Raw genomic sequence first — 19,485 nt, 5'->3', positions numbered from 1 at the left:
ATTATCATTGTCACAAGAAAGCTTCAAACAGTCACATCAATGACTCGTCATACGGTTCACTCAAAATACCTGCTATGAGCTGCGAGTAATTGAAGCAATTTTGAGCTCCACCAGTTTTATTTAATGATTTATTTTTTAACTAATGCTCCGCCTCTCCTTAGCTCCCACAAAGTTTGTCTGTGGAGAAATGAATAATTAACACAAACCTATGCTTTTGAACCAATAATGTACAGTAATAATGAACTGAATTATGGAGAGTGACTAAACAGTGTACAGTTCACCTGTCAGGAGATTCCAGCACCTGAATTACGGTCAGTACTGAAACCCTGCAGCATCGGGGATTCCCACATACCAGCACATATTCATTGTTTAGGTGCTTGTGTTCAAGCCTGGAGGCTGATGTGGTGTCATCTCATACTGCTGGCTTAAGATGAGATGATGTCGGGCAATAGTTTAAATGGCTGGGCTGCAGGCCTATTAAATCAGGAACCGGTAGAGCAAATGCTAACTTAAGTTACTCATTTTTGAAGTGATGTGATGAGCAGGGGAGAAGTGTGATGTCTTTACTTCATGTCTGAAGTGTGTCATTATACCGTGTGTGACAGTAATTAACTGATGATTTCTGTGTATGTGTGTGTGTTTATCTTTTGTAGGAGGCAGCCACATTTGCCAAACAGCTGGGCTTTGAGGTGAGTTGACCAGCAAATGCACAGTAAAAAAGATCCTAAAGGATTATTTTTGCTGATAATGAAGTTCTTTTTGGACAGTGATTGATGTGCTATTATACTCTCCAGGCCTTGCAGCAGTTGCTATGGAAACCTGGCAGTCGTCATGGTTTCTTTGTTCAGCCAGCTCTCTGTTATGACGCACTCTGCTAGGTCTGCACCCAACATCGCCTACAGATGTTATTTATTGAATTTTGAAAAGCCTCTTGGGAAGCTGAGAAGTTGGGCACGGTTTCAAGCCTTTCTCTGCAGGCTTGGGGCTCATCAGGTTGCCTGGTTAAAAAGCCTCCTCATCATCTTCATTGCATTCAGGGATATTACTGTATGTCTTCCTTTCACTTGTGTAGCACGACACTACACTGAAACACTCTGTAGTGTTTTAATAGGCAATTTAAAGGCACCTGTGGTTTTATATTATGGAAATGAAGATTGCAGGGCTTGTTAGCCTTTAGAATATCTGTTTTAAAGTGAGACTGCGTTTTTTTCAAATGAGGGTTTTTTTTCCTGATCTGTCTTGCACATATTTTGCATATTTTCTGCATCTTTATTGAAATGCAAAATCAAAAACAGAATTAGCCAGAGCTCGTGTGTGTGTGTATGTTTGTGTTTTTCTGCCCCCAGCCCCCCCAGCTTTTTTTTTAATTTTTTTTTTTACATGGGTTCAGGTATTTTAAGTGCCTGCGCTCTTTCAGAGGTAGGACTGCCTTAAATATGGCTGTGCTCTGTGTGGATAATTGTCATCCAGAATCACTAACGGTGTGATCAACGTGACTGGAATAGAAATGCAATCCTGATGGCAGTGACAGGTTTAAGAGAGGAGAAGGGATGAAGGCAGGGGCAGGAGGAGGAGGAGGAGGGGGAGAGGGGGGTGTAATGGAGGGGCCTCAAGTTAAAAAAAGAAAAAACACAAAGGGCAACGTGAAGACTCTGCTGGTAGTTACAATTCTTTGACATTTTCTGTGTCAACCTGATTTGGCAGAACACTCTGCAAAATTGTGTTGGATGATTGTGATTTCTCAGATAACACCAGCGCTGTGTACTGTACTTACTGAATGTCTAGGTGGTTTTAATTCAAAGATGTTTCCTTCACAGTTGTGTGTTTTTTATAATGTTTTTATTCAGCTTCTGATAAGAAATCTTTTGATAATTCTGGGAAGAGTTTACTGTTCTTCTCCAAGCTGGCTCCCATACTTCTTTAATATCTATACAGGTTGTTTGTTGACAGATGAAACCACACGTGTCTTTAACATTGCACAGATGCATCCAAGAGTTTGTATTAAAATAAAACGACAAATATTCTCTGAATATTTTCAATAGCTTTTAATCTGACCATTGGGTTTTAACCCGTTCTTAATTGTATGTGCTAAACTCACCACAGCCTTGTGAAAAATGTGAAGAATGTCTGTTCCAATAAGCAAAATTATCAAGCACTATCAAGCTCTTTGAACCACTAGAACAGTCAATTCCAGATGCTCCGGGTTGCTGCCTCCAGAGCAGAGTTTAAATTTGGGTGCAGTTAATGCACAAAATTAAAAGCCATGCTGGTAATTTCAATTAAATTCCCGATGGCTGTAGTGTTTTTAGTATTTCTCTGCCTTTTATTCACTTCAGGCCAGCTTTATTTATATAAATCAGGACAAATGTCATCTTAAGGCACATTCAAAAAGCATTTAAGCTCATTCCAATTTAGTCCTGTTAATTCAATAATAATAATAATTATATTTTCCCAGCTAAGGAAACCAGAGTTTCTACTACCACCAGAAAGAAAAAACAAAGCAACAAACAAAAATATGAATGAATAATTTGAAGAGGGGACCAAATGTTGACTTTTACATGCAGTGGTCAATTTACCAAAAGCTGTTTTGCACCAGATCCATTTCCAGTCCTGGAAGGTTGCAGGAACTTTCAGCCTCTTGTTCGTACATTGCGTTCGTCTGCAGAATTGACTGTATTTTCACAATTTTGGATCCATCCATGTCATATATTTACATGCACCAGTTATTTCCACTGATAAACTTTGTTGTCTGAAGAGTCTAAAATGACATTCATGCTTCATATATTATTTGTTTACTTTATATAGAATTGTAACATTGACAAATTAATCATTTTTTTAAAGATGAAGTGTGACTGGGAGAGAAACCGATTAGAAAATGTCATCATATTATCAAGAACACTTTCATCATAATAATATTTCATCACATGTCTCACTGTACAGAGGTGTGTAGAAGCCAGTGAGCTTAATTGAAGTTCATTAAAAGACAGGTTTATATGCCATTGTGGCCCTTTTTCAGAACGCCAGAAACACAGCATGATTTACTTTTAATGGATTTTAAAGCACCGTTATCATCACATCATGGATGACTAACAAAAATGACAGCAGCACTCCCTCAGTATAGGTACAAGATAAAGAGCATGTCCTCTCCAACACAGCAATCAGCAGATCTGAGCACAGTCGCCTGATTGTGATCTGTTTCCTTTAAATGCTCAAAGAGCTCTCTGCATCACAGCTCTAATTGAATCTCTCCCTTGCAGTGTTTCTCAAGCAGCCTGCAGTGGAGATTATCAGTTTCTCACTGGCTTCAACACAGAAACGCAATTTAACACCCTTGTAAAGCTTTCATATTTCACGCTTTGTTGATTTATATCTGATCAGTTACCTCACGACCATAAATATTGCCATTTGGCAGTAGTAAACTAAATTGACCATATCATTTGTCAATCCTTTTGTCTTGCACTCACTCTCAAGGCTATTTTCCATGTCGTTTTGCCTTATAGGAAGTTACCAGGTAAGTGATTTTAGGCACGCAAAAGTGAAGACACCTATTTGTGTGGTAATGTTTGTGTGTGTGCCCTGTTCAGCAGCCGCACTGCCCCCTCCGGCCCTTAGAACTTTTCTGCTCCTAAACCTAAGTAGTGTGCCTTTTTTATGTCAGCGAACATAAAACCTGAGGGTGACAATGTGCCGAAGCCTTGTGTGGTTTTACATTCAGTGTCTGGAGGAGTGCTTGTGGTTACATCCAGTCACAGTGACAAATTGCTCTTTTTTCACCATCGCCTGCTAACAGCCTCTGTATTAACCTCGCCATTAGCACTTACTTAGAGTGTTACACCCATTTTTCCTCAGCCCTGGGTCTCCCCGGACCTCTCAGGGCTGATTAAAGGATGTTTGGGAAGCGTTTTAGATGTGTAAAAAGCTCATTGGTTTGAGCGAGCCACAGTGGCTGGTAGCATTGGGCCGGAGCCTATCTCTCTGATTACTCCCATAATCACAGTATTTGCTCACCCTGAAGGTACTCAAGTGTTAGACGCTAGAGGCATCCCTGATCCCTAATGCTCGCTCCTTTAGTGTGCTGCATTACTGAAAAACCCGTCCACCTCACTGCAAGAGGACGATAAAGACATTCTACCTGCTCATAGTGTATCATGATGTGTTAATAATAAAGTAGCACTGACAGGTGTGGGTTTTTTTTATCCCTCTCATGATCAAAGGCAAGCACTCCAGAGAGCTCTGTCGTCTCCAGGCGAGAATATCCATTCTGTGCAGATGCCGAGGAGAGATGGCCCGTTTCAGGAGGAGAAGCAAACTGTACACGCACCACCTATCGCTTCAGCTCACAGAAGAAGCGTTATCACACGACGGCATATCTTTACACCCCTATTACCATCTCATTTAGGGAATATGGCATTTAATATTTTCTAGCTCTCCCGTGTGACTACATAGGAGAATGTTTGCATACTCTGCGATTGATCTGTATCTGACCAGCCTATCGGGTTTTATTATCACCTGATCGGTCTGCCTGGATTGGAAAAAATCTCACCCCTCTCAGTGAAATTCTTTGATCTCTGATTGAAATGAATCGTCGTGATGCACTCACGTCCGGCCTGTGTGTGTCTTCGCAGACAGAGGACATTGCAGAAATCGCACAGAAGACGCAAAACCTCCCCAAGGAGAACGGAAAGAGGCAGAGAGTGGTGGTCTTCACCCAGGGCAAGGACGACACAGTCGCCACTGTTGGTAGGACTTTCTCATTTTTTTTTTTAGCTTTTGTTGGCTTATCTATACACATCCATTGAGAGCGAAATCCACGTCCCCGCTTTTGGCCCCTTTTGAACGTCATTACCCTTCACTCAAATCTCATATCTTGAAACTACACAATGAAGCTTTAAATAGATACTAGATCGCTGAGTGAAGAGAGCAGAATCCTATCAGCGATTTCTTTGAAGTTAAGCTCCAATATTGATACCAGATGTGTAAAAATTGTGCTTGTACTACATTCTGTCGTTTCGGAGCATAAAAGAAGTGTGGGGGATGCAGAAAAAGCAGGCATTGATTTGTGAAGTACCTCTAACTTTGACTTGGACAAACTCCAGACCAGTCCTCAGCAATTTTTAATGCTTCAATTCAAAACGTCTTGCCCTCTTATATATGTTTTTTTCTTTCCAAAATGCTTGCAGAGTGACCTTGGGAAGAAGATGACAGAGGTAGCCCTCAAATCAATTCAGCTTCCTTTGATCAGGCCATATTTGTTGGTGGCACATTAAATGGCGGTGTCATAACTGCGCAGGGGTTGCAGGTTTAAGCTGTGCGGGGGGAAGATGATAGTTTCCGATTACTGCTGGGAGCCCTCGCTTTTATTCGGGGCTACAGGTTGTCTCTCCTCATTGGCTTCGCAGTTCAACTCAGACTCTTGCGGAGCATGGGGAGAGATGGCCTCAGGTAAACCTTCAGCATATCACTCACGCTGTACGCTGTAGAGCAGCTCTGCAACAGGAGGACTTTTAGCACTCTTTTAAATTCTCTGTAAACTGTTATTTGGTAGGCATATTTGGTAAGCATATATAGAATTCCAAACTACTCCTGCATATATTAAAAAAGAAAAAAGATTACTACAGTAGCTAGGATCAATGTTTTCCTTTTAATGATGTATAACTTGTCCATTTCTAATGTGTTGCGGCTTCCCTATCCAAACTTTTGTGAGCTGCTACTAAGCGGGTCAACACAGTCAAAAACAAAAGACAGACGCGGATCCAGCGTCACCTCCAAATTGATGCAATTTAATGATAGTTCAGCAGATTATAACTTTTGCAAAAAGTATCCATCAAAAAGGCAAAAAAAAAGCATCTTAATTTAATTTCTGCGATCTGCCCTTTGCAGTCAAAAAACTGTCCCGCTTCCAACTCTCACACTCTTCCCTTCATCTGCAGGTGTCAATAATCACGCATTAAATCACTGCAGACACTCTGACACAAGAAAGGAGGGGGGCGAAGACAAGGCAACAAACCAACAAAAAATTATTCCTTCTGAACTTATCTGTGCATAATACATACAACACAAACAATACCATGCCCCCACAAACCAATTCATATATACCTTCAAATAAAGGATTAAGTAAATAAAGTATATTTAAACTAACGGAAGAGGTTCCACTTTTAGTGGTCAACTCAAATAATTATTGCTCAACTTTGCCAATTTCATCAACTCAGCAGGGTTATTTTTTGAATGCCTCTCAAGTTTTATCAATTTTACGCCCTTTGGTTCATTATCAGAGTTCGTTTCAGCCACTGGAGGCAGCTGATTTTAGCGTTAATGCCTGATGATTTCAGTTTGCTATCTATTCAGCTCCCATCAGCCGTGAGACGATATCGCATCGTCTCACATTTATGCAGAATTACCTCAAATCTGAGGTGTATATTAGTTCATTAACCTTTGTTTCACTCCTCTGAGGGGGAAACATGCATCAGCTGCTTTGTTTACTAAGATGTCATTCAACTCCCTTTGCATTCTCCGGATACACAAATAGATGGTCATGATATGACAACTGTGAGAAGCAGGAAAATGTCAGCAGTCTCCATGCTGCAACACCCGTCAACTGTCTGGAAGCAGCTGGCTCATGGACTTGGAATGAAAACAGTAGACATGGGTGTTGTCGTTATGCAGATATGCTGTTGTTATGTATGAGGCTATGAATAAGGGATGAAAACTAACCAGCATTTTGGAGTTGTTAATGGCCGAATGTCAGTAGCACCAGGGATTTCCGACGCTTTCTTGTCCAGAATCCCATCCCTCTGAAGCGTGTTTCTCTGTTTCTTATAATGCCCAAAATTCAAAAACACTGGCATGACAAAGTCAAGACATGTAAAGTGCAATATTTTGATTTGCCAACACCCAAAGACTTGCCTGACATCATTTGTTGAATTTAATCACAGCTCTTCATGAATTTACACTGTTATCCTTCTATAATTCCCCTTCAAGTCATTAAAGGATCATACTGAGTCATTGCACAGTCTTCATAAATACCGTAGATTATAACAGAACAAGCCAATTTAAATATTCATGATCCAAGTAGAATTCCTGGAAGTGAATTTAGTTTAATGAGAATTTTATAAAACTATGTTAGAAAAAAATAACTGACATTTAAAAAGAAAGGGGGGAAAAAATCCATCTATTGTGCTGGAGGTGATGGATAATTCCTGCCTGCTCCCCTCATTGCTCCCGCATGAAGACACAGCCATGCGCCGCTATGAACTTTATATAAAATACATGATGAATGCTGGTTGGATGAAAGACGATGTGTTTCAGATGTCATCAACAAAGGCAAACAAGATAAATGTCATTAACTGTGCTATCATTTCAGCAACGCTGTTACAGTAGTAGGTGTACCAGAAACGTGTGTGTGTGTCTGTGTGTGTGTGTTTGTCCGTGTGTATGTATTTGTCTGTGTGTGAACATCCCCATTCATGGCAGCCAAATAAATGTCAATGTAAAAAGAGAATTAAAGATTTTCATTTCCCAGAGGCAGCACTCTAATAAACTTGATCTCTCATTTTGTTTGCAATTTGTCCTCCTGTCAGGATTTGATCATTTGCCAGCCTCTGTGTGTCATGTTAAACCATTTTATAGTGATTAAGGATGGGAAAATGCCTTCCCCCGTGGTATAATTCACCAAAAAGAGATGTCAATTTCATATTGTTCTTTTTTTCTGCCCTTCATTTGGAGCCTTTCATCACACACCACCACCTCAAACAGGCCTTTTCAGAGCCAGGAGCGGGAGAAATAGCCCTTTATTTCACAGCCTCTGACGCCGCTGAACTACTCTGGGCTTTTGCTTATAAACCCATTACTGCAGTAATTAAGATCACTGTGCCCTGAACCTTAACGGTGAGGAGATCTAATAAACGAACATTCGGCTGAGGGAGGGCGGCACGGCGCTCTAATCGCTGATAAGGACTTGATAAAGCCTGACTCAGCTCTTCTGGGAGTTTTAGGGCTCTCCAGGGGGCAAAGCAGGCAGATTTCCACTTTGATACTGATCTATATGTGTTAATCACATGAGATGGAGAAAGGAGTTAATAATGGATATAAAAGAATGTTTGTTGGTTTTATTTTAGCTTCAAATATATTCATGCACGTTCATTTTTTGCTTAATTTAACCAGTTTAAAAAGTGTGATGTTTATGTTCCATATTTTATAATAGAAAAAATTATCAATTAACTACATGCACTGCAGTATGTTAAAGAGCTCCTCTCTGTTTCCTTGGCACGTCACGTTGAAGTTTTCGCTTTCATAACTCCCTGAATGGATAGCGGTTGGCAATGATCTTTTGCCTGTGGTTTCAGTAATTATAGGCATATGCCCATTTTTATATAACTCAGTTGTGAGCAAAGATGCTGGTTATGATAGGGAAACAGATTGAATGTCAAACTCGCTTCTAACCTGTCGCGCTTGCCAAGAAAGCGGTAAACTCTGTTTTCCTCTCTGAGGCTCGGATTTTGGCTGAAACACAACAGGAATGAGTCCAGAAGAAGTGTTCTCTGGGAAGTTTCTCACATAAAGATTTGTTTCACTGAAACTCACTTGAGCACTTCGGCTCATGAATTTTAGCTAAATATTCATGTGTAGCTCCCATTGATTTGGCAGTGCAGAATTTAAACTAATGCATTAATTGTTGTACTTGTGCGAAGGATAAAAAGGCAGCAGCACCAGAGTTAATTTGAATGGCTTGTCAGTTATGTGATCTACCTGTCAAAGCAAAAATATTGAGAGCTGCCATCTATAGCCTGTAATAATTAGTATCAAAACACATTTCCATTATAATTTTTCACTGAGGCTGATGTCATTCTATTTGAAAAGTAACTTATTTTACAAGAGAACGTTTTCTCAGTCACTGTTGAGCTGTTAGCCATCATTGTCAAAATGAATAGACAATAATAAAGGACTTGATACTCATTTCAAAGAGATGCCTGTTGAAAGAATTTATTTTAATCACCACCATTCAAAAGATGTAATGAGGGAATTATGAAGAGTGAATGAACAAAAGCTCACAATTATAAAGGGCCGTACTGGAAAAGATAGTTTAAATTCTTTTGAGTTTTTCTTAACATTTGTTTCCCCCCCCTACTGGTGCACATTACCTGTCAAAGTACAACCCCTCGACACTCCCACATATTCACCACCAGTCTGCTACATCGAGCGATTTTTATCTGACCAAAGTCAAAGAATGAGAATATGTTAGTGTTTAAAAGTGAGTAATGCAGTTTTTTTAGATTGAAAATAATGTCTGTCTCATTACAGTGAAATGGTTTCAGCAAAGTGATATTTTCAGATGTTCTGTGAGCCAGTAACAACACAGTCTGAGTATTTTGGCAGAAGGCTTTTTGGTTATTTATTGCCATGTCCATGACAGATTTTTGCCAATGAGATCTCTGTTAAAGACAGCAGGGGAATTGTTGGACTGTAACTTGAGTTAACGTGTCAGTCAAATTGAATCATTTGCATCAATGAGGTTGTGCGAGCTTTCCCCTAACATCAGAAAACAAACACTGGTCATGAATACGGAGAAATATTGGATGTCTCGCGTGCCATGATGTGTCATGAAATCATTCTCGGAAAGCTCTGCAAAAGCCATCAACAACATTGTGCTGCCAAAAAGTGAGCTGATCACGAAGAAATAATAATAATAATAATAATAAAAAAATACATGCTGTACCTGTAGGATTATTTATCAAACACGCTCTGGTCCAAAACTGATGTTACTCTCTCATGAAGCATGGTAGAACTCGTTTCATAGTTTACTTTACCGTTTGTCATATCACATGTATGTCAATATAAATAAAACAAGTATAATATCCTGACGGGCAATTAGATCACTTTGCAGTAGCAGAATTAGCAGCCCAAAAGCACAAAATCAGCCATGCAGGAAAGAGATTGTGTGTTGTATTCTTATGGCCAGTTCCTGGTCGCGACAGGTTTTTCATGACTACCCCTGGAGGGACTTTGTGCCTTCTTGTGTAATTCTTCCCTCAAAATTGATGCTTGACCGTTTGAATCCATCTGAATTTTGACAGTTATAGTGGGAAGGCTAATGAGTCCAGTGTCATTTTGAGTGCAGTCACACCAAAGCCCATGTCCATCTTGACAGATTACATTGCAGGAAATCCAACACGGGCCACCTTTTGAAGCTAAACCTTGGTGGCAGCGGACATCAGCTTGAGGCCTTAAACCCCAAAATTGTAAATAGTCAGTCTGATTTGAGCGACAAAAAATCAGCTTCAAACGCAAAGGGAAAATGAGAGAATTCAAATGCCTTCCAGTGATGGCCAGCCCCAAACTCTGGCGGCATATCTCAATGGTCTTGGGGCCTACAGACCTTTTAAGGAAACGATGAATAGGGCGTTGCCCTGTAGTAGCTGGTTGTCTTCCAACCAAAAAATTAACAGACTGATCCCCAGCCACGTCTATAGCCAAAAGGTCCCGTACAGGACACCAAACCCCACATTAACCTCATTGCCCTAGCCCTTGTGGTTGCAGTCTCAATGCCCTGATAACCCTCAATCACTCACTCATCTTCTTCCGCTTATCCGTTCCCGGGTCGCGGGGGCAGCAGCCTCAGCAGGGATGCCCACACTTCCTTCACCCCAGACACTTCCTCCAGCTCTTCCTCCAGCTCTTCCGGGGGGAGTCCGAGGCGTTCCCAGGCCAGCCGAGAGACATAGTCTCTCCAGCGTGTCCTGGGTCTCCCCGGGGTCTCCTCCCGGTGGGACATGCCTGGAACACCTCCCTAGGGAGGAGGGACATGCCTGGAACACCTCCCTAGGGAGGAGGGACATGCCTGGAACACCTCCCTAGGGAGGAGGGACATGCCTGGAACACCTCCCTAGGGAGGAGGGACATGCCGGGAACACCTCCCTAGGGAGGAGGGACATGCCTGGAACACCTCCCTAGGGAGGTGTCCAGGAGGCATCCGGTACAGATGCCCAAGCCACCTCAGCTGACTCCTCTCAATGTGAAGGAGCAGCGGCTCGACTCCGAGCTCCTCCCGGGTGACCGAACTCCTCACCCTATCTCTAAGGGAGCGTCCAGCCACCCTGCGGAGGAAACTCATCTCGGCCGCTTGTATCCGCGATCTTGTCCTTTCGGTCACTACCCAAAGTTCATGACCATAGGTGAGGGTAGGTGCGTAGATTGACCGGTAAATCGAGAGCTTCGCCTTTCGACTCAGCTCCTTCCTTACCACGACGGTCCGGTATATCGACTGCATAACTGCGGACGCTGCCCTGATAACCCAACCCTTACAAAGGGTCTAAAGCTAAATCAAAAGCTAATAGTGTAATACAAATAAACTATGAACAAAATTTGTCCAATAAACATACTGTGACCTCCTTTTTATGAAGCAATTTGAAAGTAGAGATTATCAATGTGATTAAACTATGTTACCTGTCATTAACAACAACAGTATTTATCTTAACTATTGATAATATATCATTTTTCACCACTGACGGCACTCTTAAACAGCTGTGGACACCGTGCCAGTGACCAAGGCAAAGTAGGACCGTGTTAGTGTTAAACACGTGGACTCCAGACAGCCCGGAATCAAATGATGAACTATATAGTTTTAACTGTTTTGCATCTAAGCAATGACACACACCGACACACCTTTCTCATGTGCAGAGTGCAGGTCTGTCTCCCATCTCACTGTTGCAGTGAAAATAAACTAATCTGTAGAATGTAGCTGTACACTTCTTGTAACCTGTGACATAGATGTTGCACAGTATAGCCCAGGTTCGGGTTTTAGAAATAAATGCAGGTCCAAGGTAGGATGCGTTAGGCACATCAATATCTGATACCCAAATGCTGTGAAGTCCATTATCCCACTCATCGTATGGATGTTACAACAAATGTGCTACAAGTTGTACCTCGCAGGTACAATTTAAATGTTTTGATCACTAGAGCTGACTTCTTTGCAGAACTACTCCACTAAATAGCCCATCTTTTCTTATTTCAAGACGTACTACTACTACTACCAGTTGTCAGGATAGCCATGTTCCCAACTTGGTGAATTGAAATGCACGATCAGTACGGTCGAACTAGCCATTTGCTGGGCAGCTCAGCTCAACAATCTACTCCTCCTGCTCCGTTCAGCCAATGTTCTTTCTTTTGAGAACCTCCTGCAAGTGCTGCAAACTGCAAATTGTACAGTTCACAACCTTTCTTGCAGAGTTGAGCATGAAATGCTCATGCACTTTTGATTGCTGACGTGAAAATCATACTGTATTTATGTGAGCACACTTAAACTGTAGAAATCCTGCTATTCTTTTTACATAATACCACAAATGTAATAAATAATAATAAATAATGTAATAAAAATGTACTTGACTTGATTTGCTTCAACTGTGTTTCATGTCAACATGCTTCAAATAGCAATGCTAACATGCTGGCACTTAAACATAAAAATAGACGCAAAATTGTTTTCCCTTTTCAAGGATGTTTGTAGAAATAAAAGCTGGATTTTGGCTTTTAGAGCTGTTCTAAATTGGGTTGATTTACATTATTTTTGCTCTAGTATAGTATGCTGTGAAATACGTTTCAATTTAGTCTTGATTATAAAATAAACTACTTTTTATTTTTTATTGACAAGAGGAGTTAATAATAATAAGGATTACAATATATATATATATATATATATATATATATATATATATATATATATATATATATATATATATATATATATATATATATATATATATATATATATGTGTATATGTGTATATGTGGTGTGTTCAAGCTGCCATCAAATTCCCAGTGAATTTTTATGAGTTGAATAATAATTCAATAATAGAAACAAAGCTGTTAATTTCAACTTGTTTAACATGAGCCGATTCTGTGTTTATTAATGATTTCTGACACCTTTTGACATCTCTGGATGCAAATTAGCATCACTTCACATGACGGGTTACCTGTCTGTCTTTCTAATAAGACCTGACTCCTGAGGGACTGCGCTCGCTGTCTGTCTTTAACTACCGCAGATGTATTTACTCACACTTATTTTAGTTGGATTTTCAGGGATCTAATAAACACCAGTCTCTGCAGAGCGAGTGCAGCGGCCTTCACCTTATTGAAGGATCCGGTTTTATAGCCACAGAGTGCGTCGCATTAGCGCGACACGCATCTCATGACTTGATTTTCCCATCAGCAGGGTAACTGACATACTGTAATTTATTATTAGCACACTTTTTATGGGCGGTTAATCGCTTCAAGAGAGAGGAGGGTTTTCAAGCTTCAACTGTGGCATTAATTAAGCAAAGTTGTTATTCTGCTAATTAACTGATCCTGAAAAGGCTCTTGTATTTTAATTTATTATCATCAGCTGCTTCCCTTTAAAAAGAATTAGTGTCGTTACAAAAACACAATAGAACTCTTAATCTGATACATCTTTCGTACATGACCTGTAACACAGTCACTCTTTTAAGATGTCTATTCCAGCCACAGCATGATGGTTTCCTCTCAGTGCATAAAAGCACTTTCTTTAACATCAAGTACTAAGCACGTGCTCAGCTGCAGGTTATGCATCTTTTGCCCTGTAAGACATTCAAAAATTGATAAGGTGGAGATACTTGTCTACTGCTCAGATATTCTCTGAGCCCTTGTCAGATAGCAGGGAGCCTCATTAAACAAATCTTTTGTATTTTTTTTTCTTCTCAAGTTCTTAAACTCCCAGCTTCTATTCTCAATAAGAGGTCTATCCCCATGTTACTTTAATCCACATGTCAGTCTTTTGTCTTCTGCACCTTTTTTTAAGGTTCACGTCTGCACCGGAGCCCTTAGATTGTTTGAAGATTGTGTGTGTGGTTTAGATTTTTCTGACATAAGTTGCTGATTTAATGTCACTCTACACCTCGAGACTTTGTCATCTGGTAGATTTTCATTTCTTTTTTTCCCCCCCTCCCTCTGCTTTAAACAGGAAGGCTCTTTGAAGTACATATGCTACTAATAATTGTAGCAGTATAATCCTCTGAAGATGACAAAGAGACTCTCATTTAATGTATTTAGCTTTGAACTGAAACCACTTATTCTGGCAGAGTGTTTATCTACCACAGCAGCCACCTACAGCTAGTTGATGGTCTAATAATTTTTCATCTCCTTTATATTGTCATTTACACTTAAACAACAGCTGATTATTTCATTTGTTCCATCAGTTTTAGCTTTTAAATCCCATCGCATCAATAAGTATACCTTTTTATTTTTTTTAAATAACTGCTTTTCCAAAAAAGAAACTTTTGTACATTCAAATAATTATTGTTATGTCACATGGTTGAGCCTCTAAAGAGCTTTGATCACTATTTATGGCATTTTGATGGTCGATAAATGTAAAAAAAAAAAAAAAAAAACATAGGTTAATAAAACATAATTTATGCCCCTTCATAAATGCACCCGCCGACAGCTGCAGACAGCACGGACAAGTTGTTCTTATTTTAGTACGTTTATGTCTGCTTGGAGGATAAACTCCATACATGTGCAGCACGTGCTCATACATGGACTATGTGTGGCTTGTGAGGCGAGACACTTTCTTTTTCTTTCTAGAGTTTTTTATTCTCACATTAAACCCTCTAAAATGATTTGCACATATATCGATAGTAATGTACCTCTTTAAATTTAAATGTGCTTTGAACAGTTGGTATCTTTTTAACAGGATTTAGAAATGTCTAGTGCACAGCCTCTTGGAAATAAGTTTTATGGACTCTTGCATACTTGTGGATGCTACAAGTCTGACACTAGCCCAGTATCTGACAAGCATGAAAGCAGTTTTGAGTTAGGACGGAATATGGTCTTCGCGGGAAAAAGCTAATTAATGTTAGCGCACAGTTAACACAGCTGCAGCATGTCAAAATAAATTAGTTCAAGCCTCTGATAAGACTCAATCACGTCATTCCTATTTGTTGATAGGGTGGATAAGGTCCCTACAGATAAATTGAGGTAACTTTACCTTTGTATGTGTACAGAAAGTGTATAAAAAGGACTGTTTGTACAGGAATCTGCATTTGGTCACAACCACCTTGTTGCAAAGTCTGTAAAAGTCAACTACTTATGTCACGCAAACCACTGTTAATAGATGCTAAAGGAGGAAAGTTCACGACCTGTGCTTCTAACAGTTGCCTATTCCTTTTTATAAATGACTAAGTACCAACCCATTTCTGGAGAAGTAGAGGCCATGAAGAGTTACGGAGAGGCAACTGGGTGTAAAAGGCTGGCAAAAAGCACATTTCCTGTGACCTTTGATTGTTCATTTCTGCTATTTTAATAAAAACGGAACAAAAAATGTACATGACTCCCTATCTGTCTGCAGCTCTTGTGTAGTCTCCCTGGAAGTTCAAAACAGACCTAAGTGCAATTGAATCACTTCCAACACAGGAATGCCTTTAACTTTGCAGGGATGCGGTCCTAAATCACCACTGTTCAAACAATTTATCTTGAGGGAGACATGAATGTCAATACCAAGTTACATCCCATACTACGACATGATGGAAAACAGCGTAAACATTTTACTGCTTATGAGGCTATAAGAAAATCTGTGAATCGCCGTAGTGGCTCAAACAAATATTAATATCTGATTTAGGATTCATAAATTCTCCAACTCAAGAGTGTTTTGTTGAATATTTATCTTTGTTATCTTCAAGTCTTCAAAGGTCAATCTACTGTCCTGTTTAAAAAAACATCATACTGAAGTGCTCAAATCCACTTAGAAACTATCTTAAATTATAGATTATCCTTGTGGTATGATATGGCCCCTTGAAGGAAAGAAAAAACATTGGTGGTAAACTTTAACTAGTCTTCTTGTTTTCTTACCACAGTTGACAAAGTGACCATGTTTCCTGTGGTGGACATCGACCAGAATGATATTGTGGACACTAATGGAGCAGGAGATGCCTTTGTGGGAGGTATGGTATTATTGTCATCCATACAGCACAACTGTGCACAACTTGACATCGTCCAACATCACAATGTGTCCAGATTGTTTGAGCTGAGCAAAATCGTACAAGATGGGGATCACATGGGTCGTGTTGTGGCTGTGACAGCTTTTTTTCTTTATCCAGATGCCATTATTATAATCCTACTTGCTCCAGAAATAATTTCAGAGGAAGAGCATGGTTTACCTCTTTATCTCTGTCCACTCAGGATTCCTCTCCGCATTGGTCCAAGAGCAAACTTTGGAGGAGTGCATTCGTGCGGGACACTATGCAGCTAACGTCATCATCAGGAGGGTGGGATGCACCTTCCCAGAGAAGCCGGACTTTCACTGATCAATTCGAACTCTGCACATTTTCGTCTTTGCCACAGGATACTTGACACTTGTATGCTTAAGGATTATATGTACATTTTTTTCTATTTGCAATGATTGACTTTAAGGGACTAATTGCTACAGCTATAATATTTCTGTCAAGCGCTAATGAGAGACTCAGATGTAATACAGTGTAATACAAGTACTAGTATCAAAGATCAAGAAATATTCATGTATAAAATAGTATTCCCCCCCAATATTAACAAAACATATATCAAATATTAAATGCCTAAAGGGCTGAAAATATAATATGAATGAGTTTAACCTAAAGAAAACTTGGTAGTATTGTACTCTGCCTCCAAGCATCACTTCTTTGTTACGCTGTGTAAGTTTGAGGTCATGCAGTTTATAATTTATTGGAGAAATAATAAAGGAACTGGCCACTAGCTAAGAAGTGCAACAGGAGTTGCTTGAAAAGTTTCTCATGAGGCTCTGTGCTCCTTCATGAAAGAGTTACAAGCTCTAATTGCCGATCACAACCCTGCTGCTTAATCTACTTCTCAATTTCTGCTCAATGTCTTTCACGCCATTTTTGATTTGCCAGTAAATTGCTAATTGTGCGTCTTCTATTGAAGCTTCTGAACTATGAGGCAGTAAGTGACAAGGATGTGGAGTAAACTGTAGCGTGTACAGCATGGCTGCGATGCAAGAAATTATGTATGTTATCAATATTACCAGCAGGTGGAGAATTTTGTGATTCTCTATAAAATGAAATGCTGTATATTATATTGTCTGTCAAAGGTTTTCCTCTCATATTCAGCTGTGCATCTACAGTCATCATTGATGGAGAACGGATATGGACATCTTTTCATTTCCAAGAGAGACTGTTTTAAAGGCATACTTTTTTTTTTTTGGTTATGCAAATAAAAAAAAAACATTACACAACCAGTTTTGAAATGGTAGATTTGTTTGACCAACAGGTGACTGAACCTTAAGAAGGAACAGCAACATAAAAACCCACAGAGAATGTGAATTTGTCATCTGTTTAATGAGACAGAGGCAGTCTCATGCTAATCACCGTGAGCCGGCTCAACACCCTCCATTATGGCCCTAGTGAACTGGCTCTTCACAAGTCACACCCCCCCCTCCATCAACCCCCTCTACTGCTGCTGGTTGGGGTCCTAACTGGACTCTTGGTGTCTGGAGCAGTGCTGCGGGGCTGCAGGAGATCATTTTTCTCAGTTTAAAGGATTAGTGGTTGCTCTTCGTCGCGACCATTAAAGGGACCTGAAAATTAGGCTGATCCTTCGTACCCAGCTGTGCTGTCGCCGGGGGTTGGAGTCGGGGATCAGAGGGAAGCCCCTCCTCTCTCATCGCCTCCCTCTCACCAGCAGAAGTGTTGGCCAGTGTCTCAAGTGTTTTGTTAGAAATAATTCAACACTCATCTTTCCCACACTCCCAACTATTGACTGAGAATAACATTTTAGTTCCTCACAGAGAATTTGCGACATCATATTTTATCTTCTTTGAGCAAATTACGGGAAATCTTAAGTACTCCCTGTACAAGATCTCTATTTTCTCCAGCTTATGCATATATGCTAATTGGGACTGTCTATAGGTGAAAACATTCTTCAGCCAAAATGTTATTAACAACTTTGAGACACTTTTTTTTTTTTTTTACAACAGCATTTTTGTAAGGCTTCACACAGATGCGCTCTGAAAAGGACCACATTTCTGATTGGGCAAGATCACACTCAATGGCAGCTGGTTCATTTGCTTCTCAAGATGACAGATGGCAAAACACAAACACAAAAAGAGAGAGCCATGATTGAGTAATGAGAATGCCTGCCACAATAAGGAAACTACTTTTCTCACTTTTCCCGATAAACATTTGTTTTGCTCTGTGAATTCAAAAGATGGAGGAAAAAAAACCTCTAGCATAAAATAAAAATGATCTTAAATACATGTTTACAATAATGTGTTGTCACGTGTATAAATGATTGAGCCATATGCATTTTAAATATTTCAATGACATTTTGATCGTGTTGCAGTCAACTTAATCTCTTGTACATGTTTAACTTAAATAGGCTTTTAACTGATTTGAAATGAGAGCTGGAAAAACTTGACTTTGTGACATTTGATTACAGAAGTTGGTTTATGAGTATAATTTCTTTATTTAATGTCGGCAAGAGTTACTGGGGTGCTGGCCAGTGTTTTGCCCCGCAGATGGGCAGCAGTGTTTGTGAACACCAGTCTGGCAGTTGGCAGGGATTGAGGTTGGGGGGGGGGATGGGCAGATTGCAATGGCACATGCTCCAATTCAAATTATCCCTGGACCCATGCAGCAGTGGAGGACCTGCTGGGGCCCAGGGTGGCATTCATTATAGCCAGACACAAGCAGGTTTTGGTCAGCCCCTCCGTCATGACGCCAGCCCTAAAAGCATCAAACCTGGACACTAGTCACGTTTCAACCACTCTTGCAATTATTTTCCCAAACAACCCCCTAAAACTGAATTTTCAACCACAAATTATCAGCAAGCTGATCAAAAATAACTGTCAAAAACTACATGCAAGGAAGATGTTGGATATTATAAATGTGGGAAACTGGAATTGAAAAGCACAGGTCAATTGAAAACATCAAGGCAATGAGAGAAAAAGCGAAATGACAAGACTATTAACGTGTATTAAATGAATGCAAATCAAATTAGACATCAAATATGTCTCTACAGGGGTGATGCGTTTTCATTTGAGATCTTTTAAAAGCTGCCTCTGCAGCACTGTATGTGTTTATAATCTGATGGGAAGTCACCAATTATCTCTCTAATTAAATCTGTATTACTGCATGAAAAATCAGGCTTTTTTTCTGGCAATTCTAATGCCACTAAGGAGTGGAACAAGTCTGAAAACTGAAGATTTAATGATCTACAGTACATTATTGCTATAACAACTATGGGCTTGGTGAAGTTAATTAACTGATTAAGGGGTGTTAGTGTGTAATATCCCCTTATGGCCCAGGGTAAAAAAAAATTGACCAGTGCTGGAAAGTGTTGTGTCTGTGATAAAAAAAAAAAAAAAAGTATTTACTATTATTTTGATCAATGAGATTTAAGCATAATACTTCAAATCAATGGAAGTTTAAAAAAGCCCATAGGGCGCTGATGTTAATAGGGATGTTACCAACAACAACAAAACATAATAAATAA

At 39.9% G+C, this 19,485-nt stretch overlaps 1 protein-coding gene across 2 annotated transcripts in view; it reads left to right on the top strand.

The window, feature by feature from the left end:
- LOC133419190 (adenosine kinase-like) overlaps positions 1-17,227 on the top strand; it is a 133,998-nt gene extending 116,771 nt beyond the window's left edge. For both annotated transcript variants that reach the window (XM_061708223.1, XM_061708224.1), the window contains exons 8-11: positions 654-689; positions 4,626-4,740; positions 15,855-15,941; positions 16,180-17,227. In XM_061708223.1, coding sequence (XP_061564207.1) covers positions 654-689; positions 4,626-4,740; positions 15,855-15,941; positions 16,180-16,304 — 363 coding nt within the window. In that variant the 3' untranslated portion in view covers positions 16,305-17,227. The remainder of the gene's footprint in view (positions 1-653; positions 690-4,625; positions 4,741-15,854; positions 15,942-16,179) is intronic.
- The last annotated feature ends 2,258 nt before the right edge of the window (positions 17,228-19,485 follow it).

This window comes from Cololabis saira, chromosome 19 (genome assembly GCF_033807715.1).
Source record: "Cololabis saira isolate AMF1-May2022 chromosome 19, fColSai1.1, whole genome shotgun sequence".
Lineage (NCBI taxonomy): Eukaryota > Metazoa > Chordata > Actinopteri > Beloniformes > Belonidae > Cololabis > Cololabis saira.
Note: the sequence above shows the minus strand (reverse complement) of the source record. Positions and strands in the feature narration are given on the sequence as shown.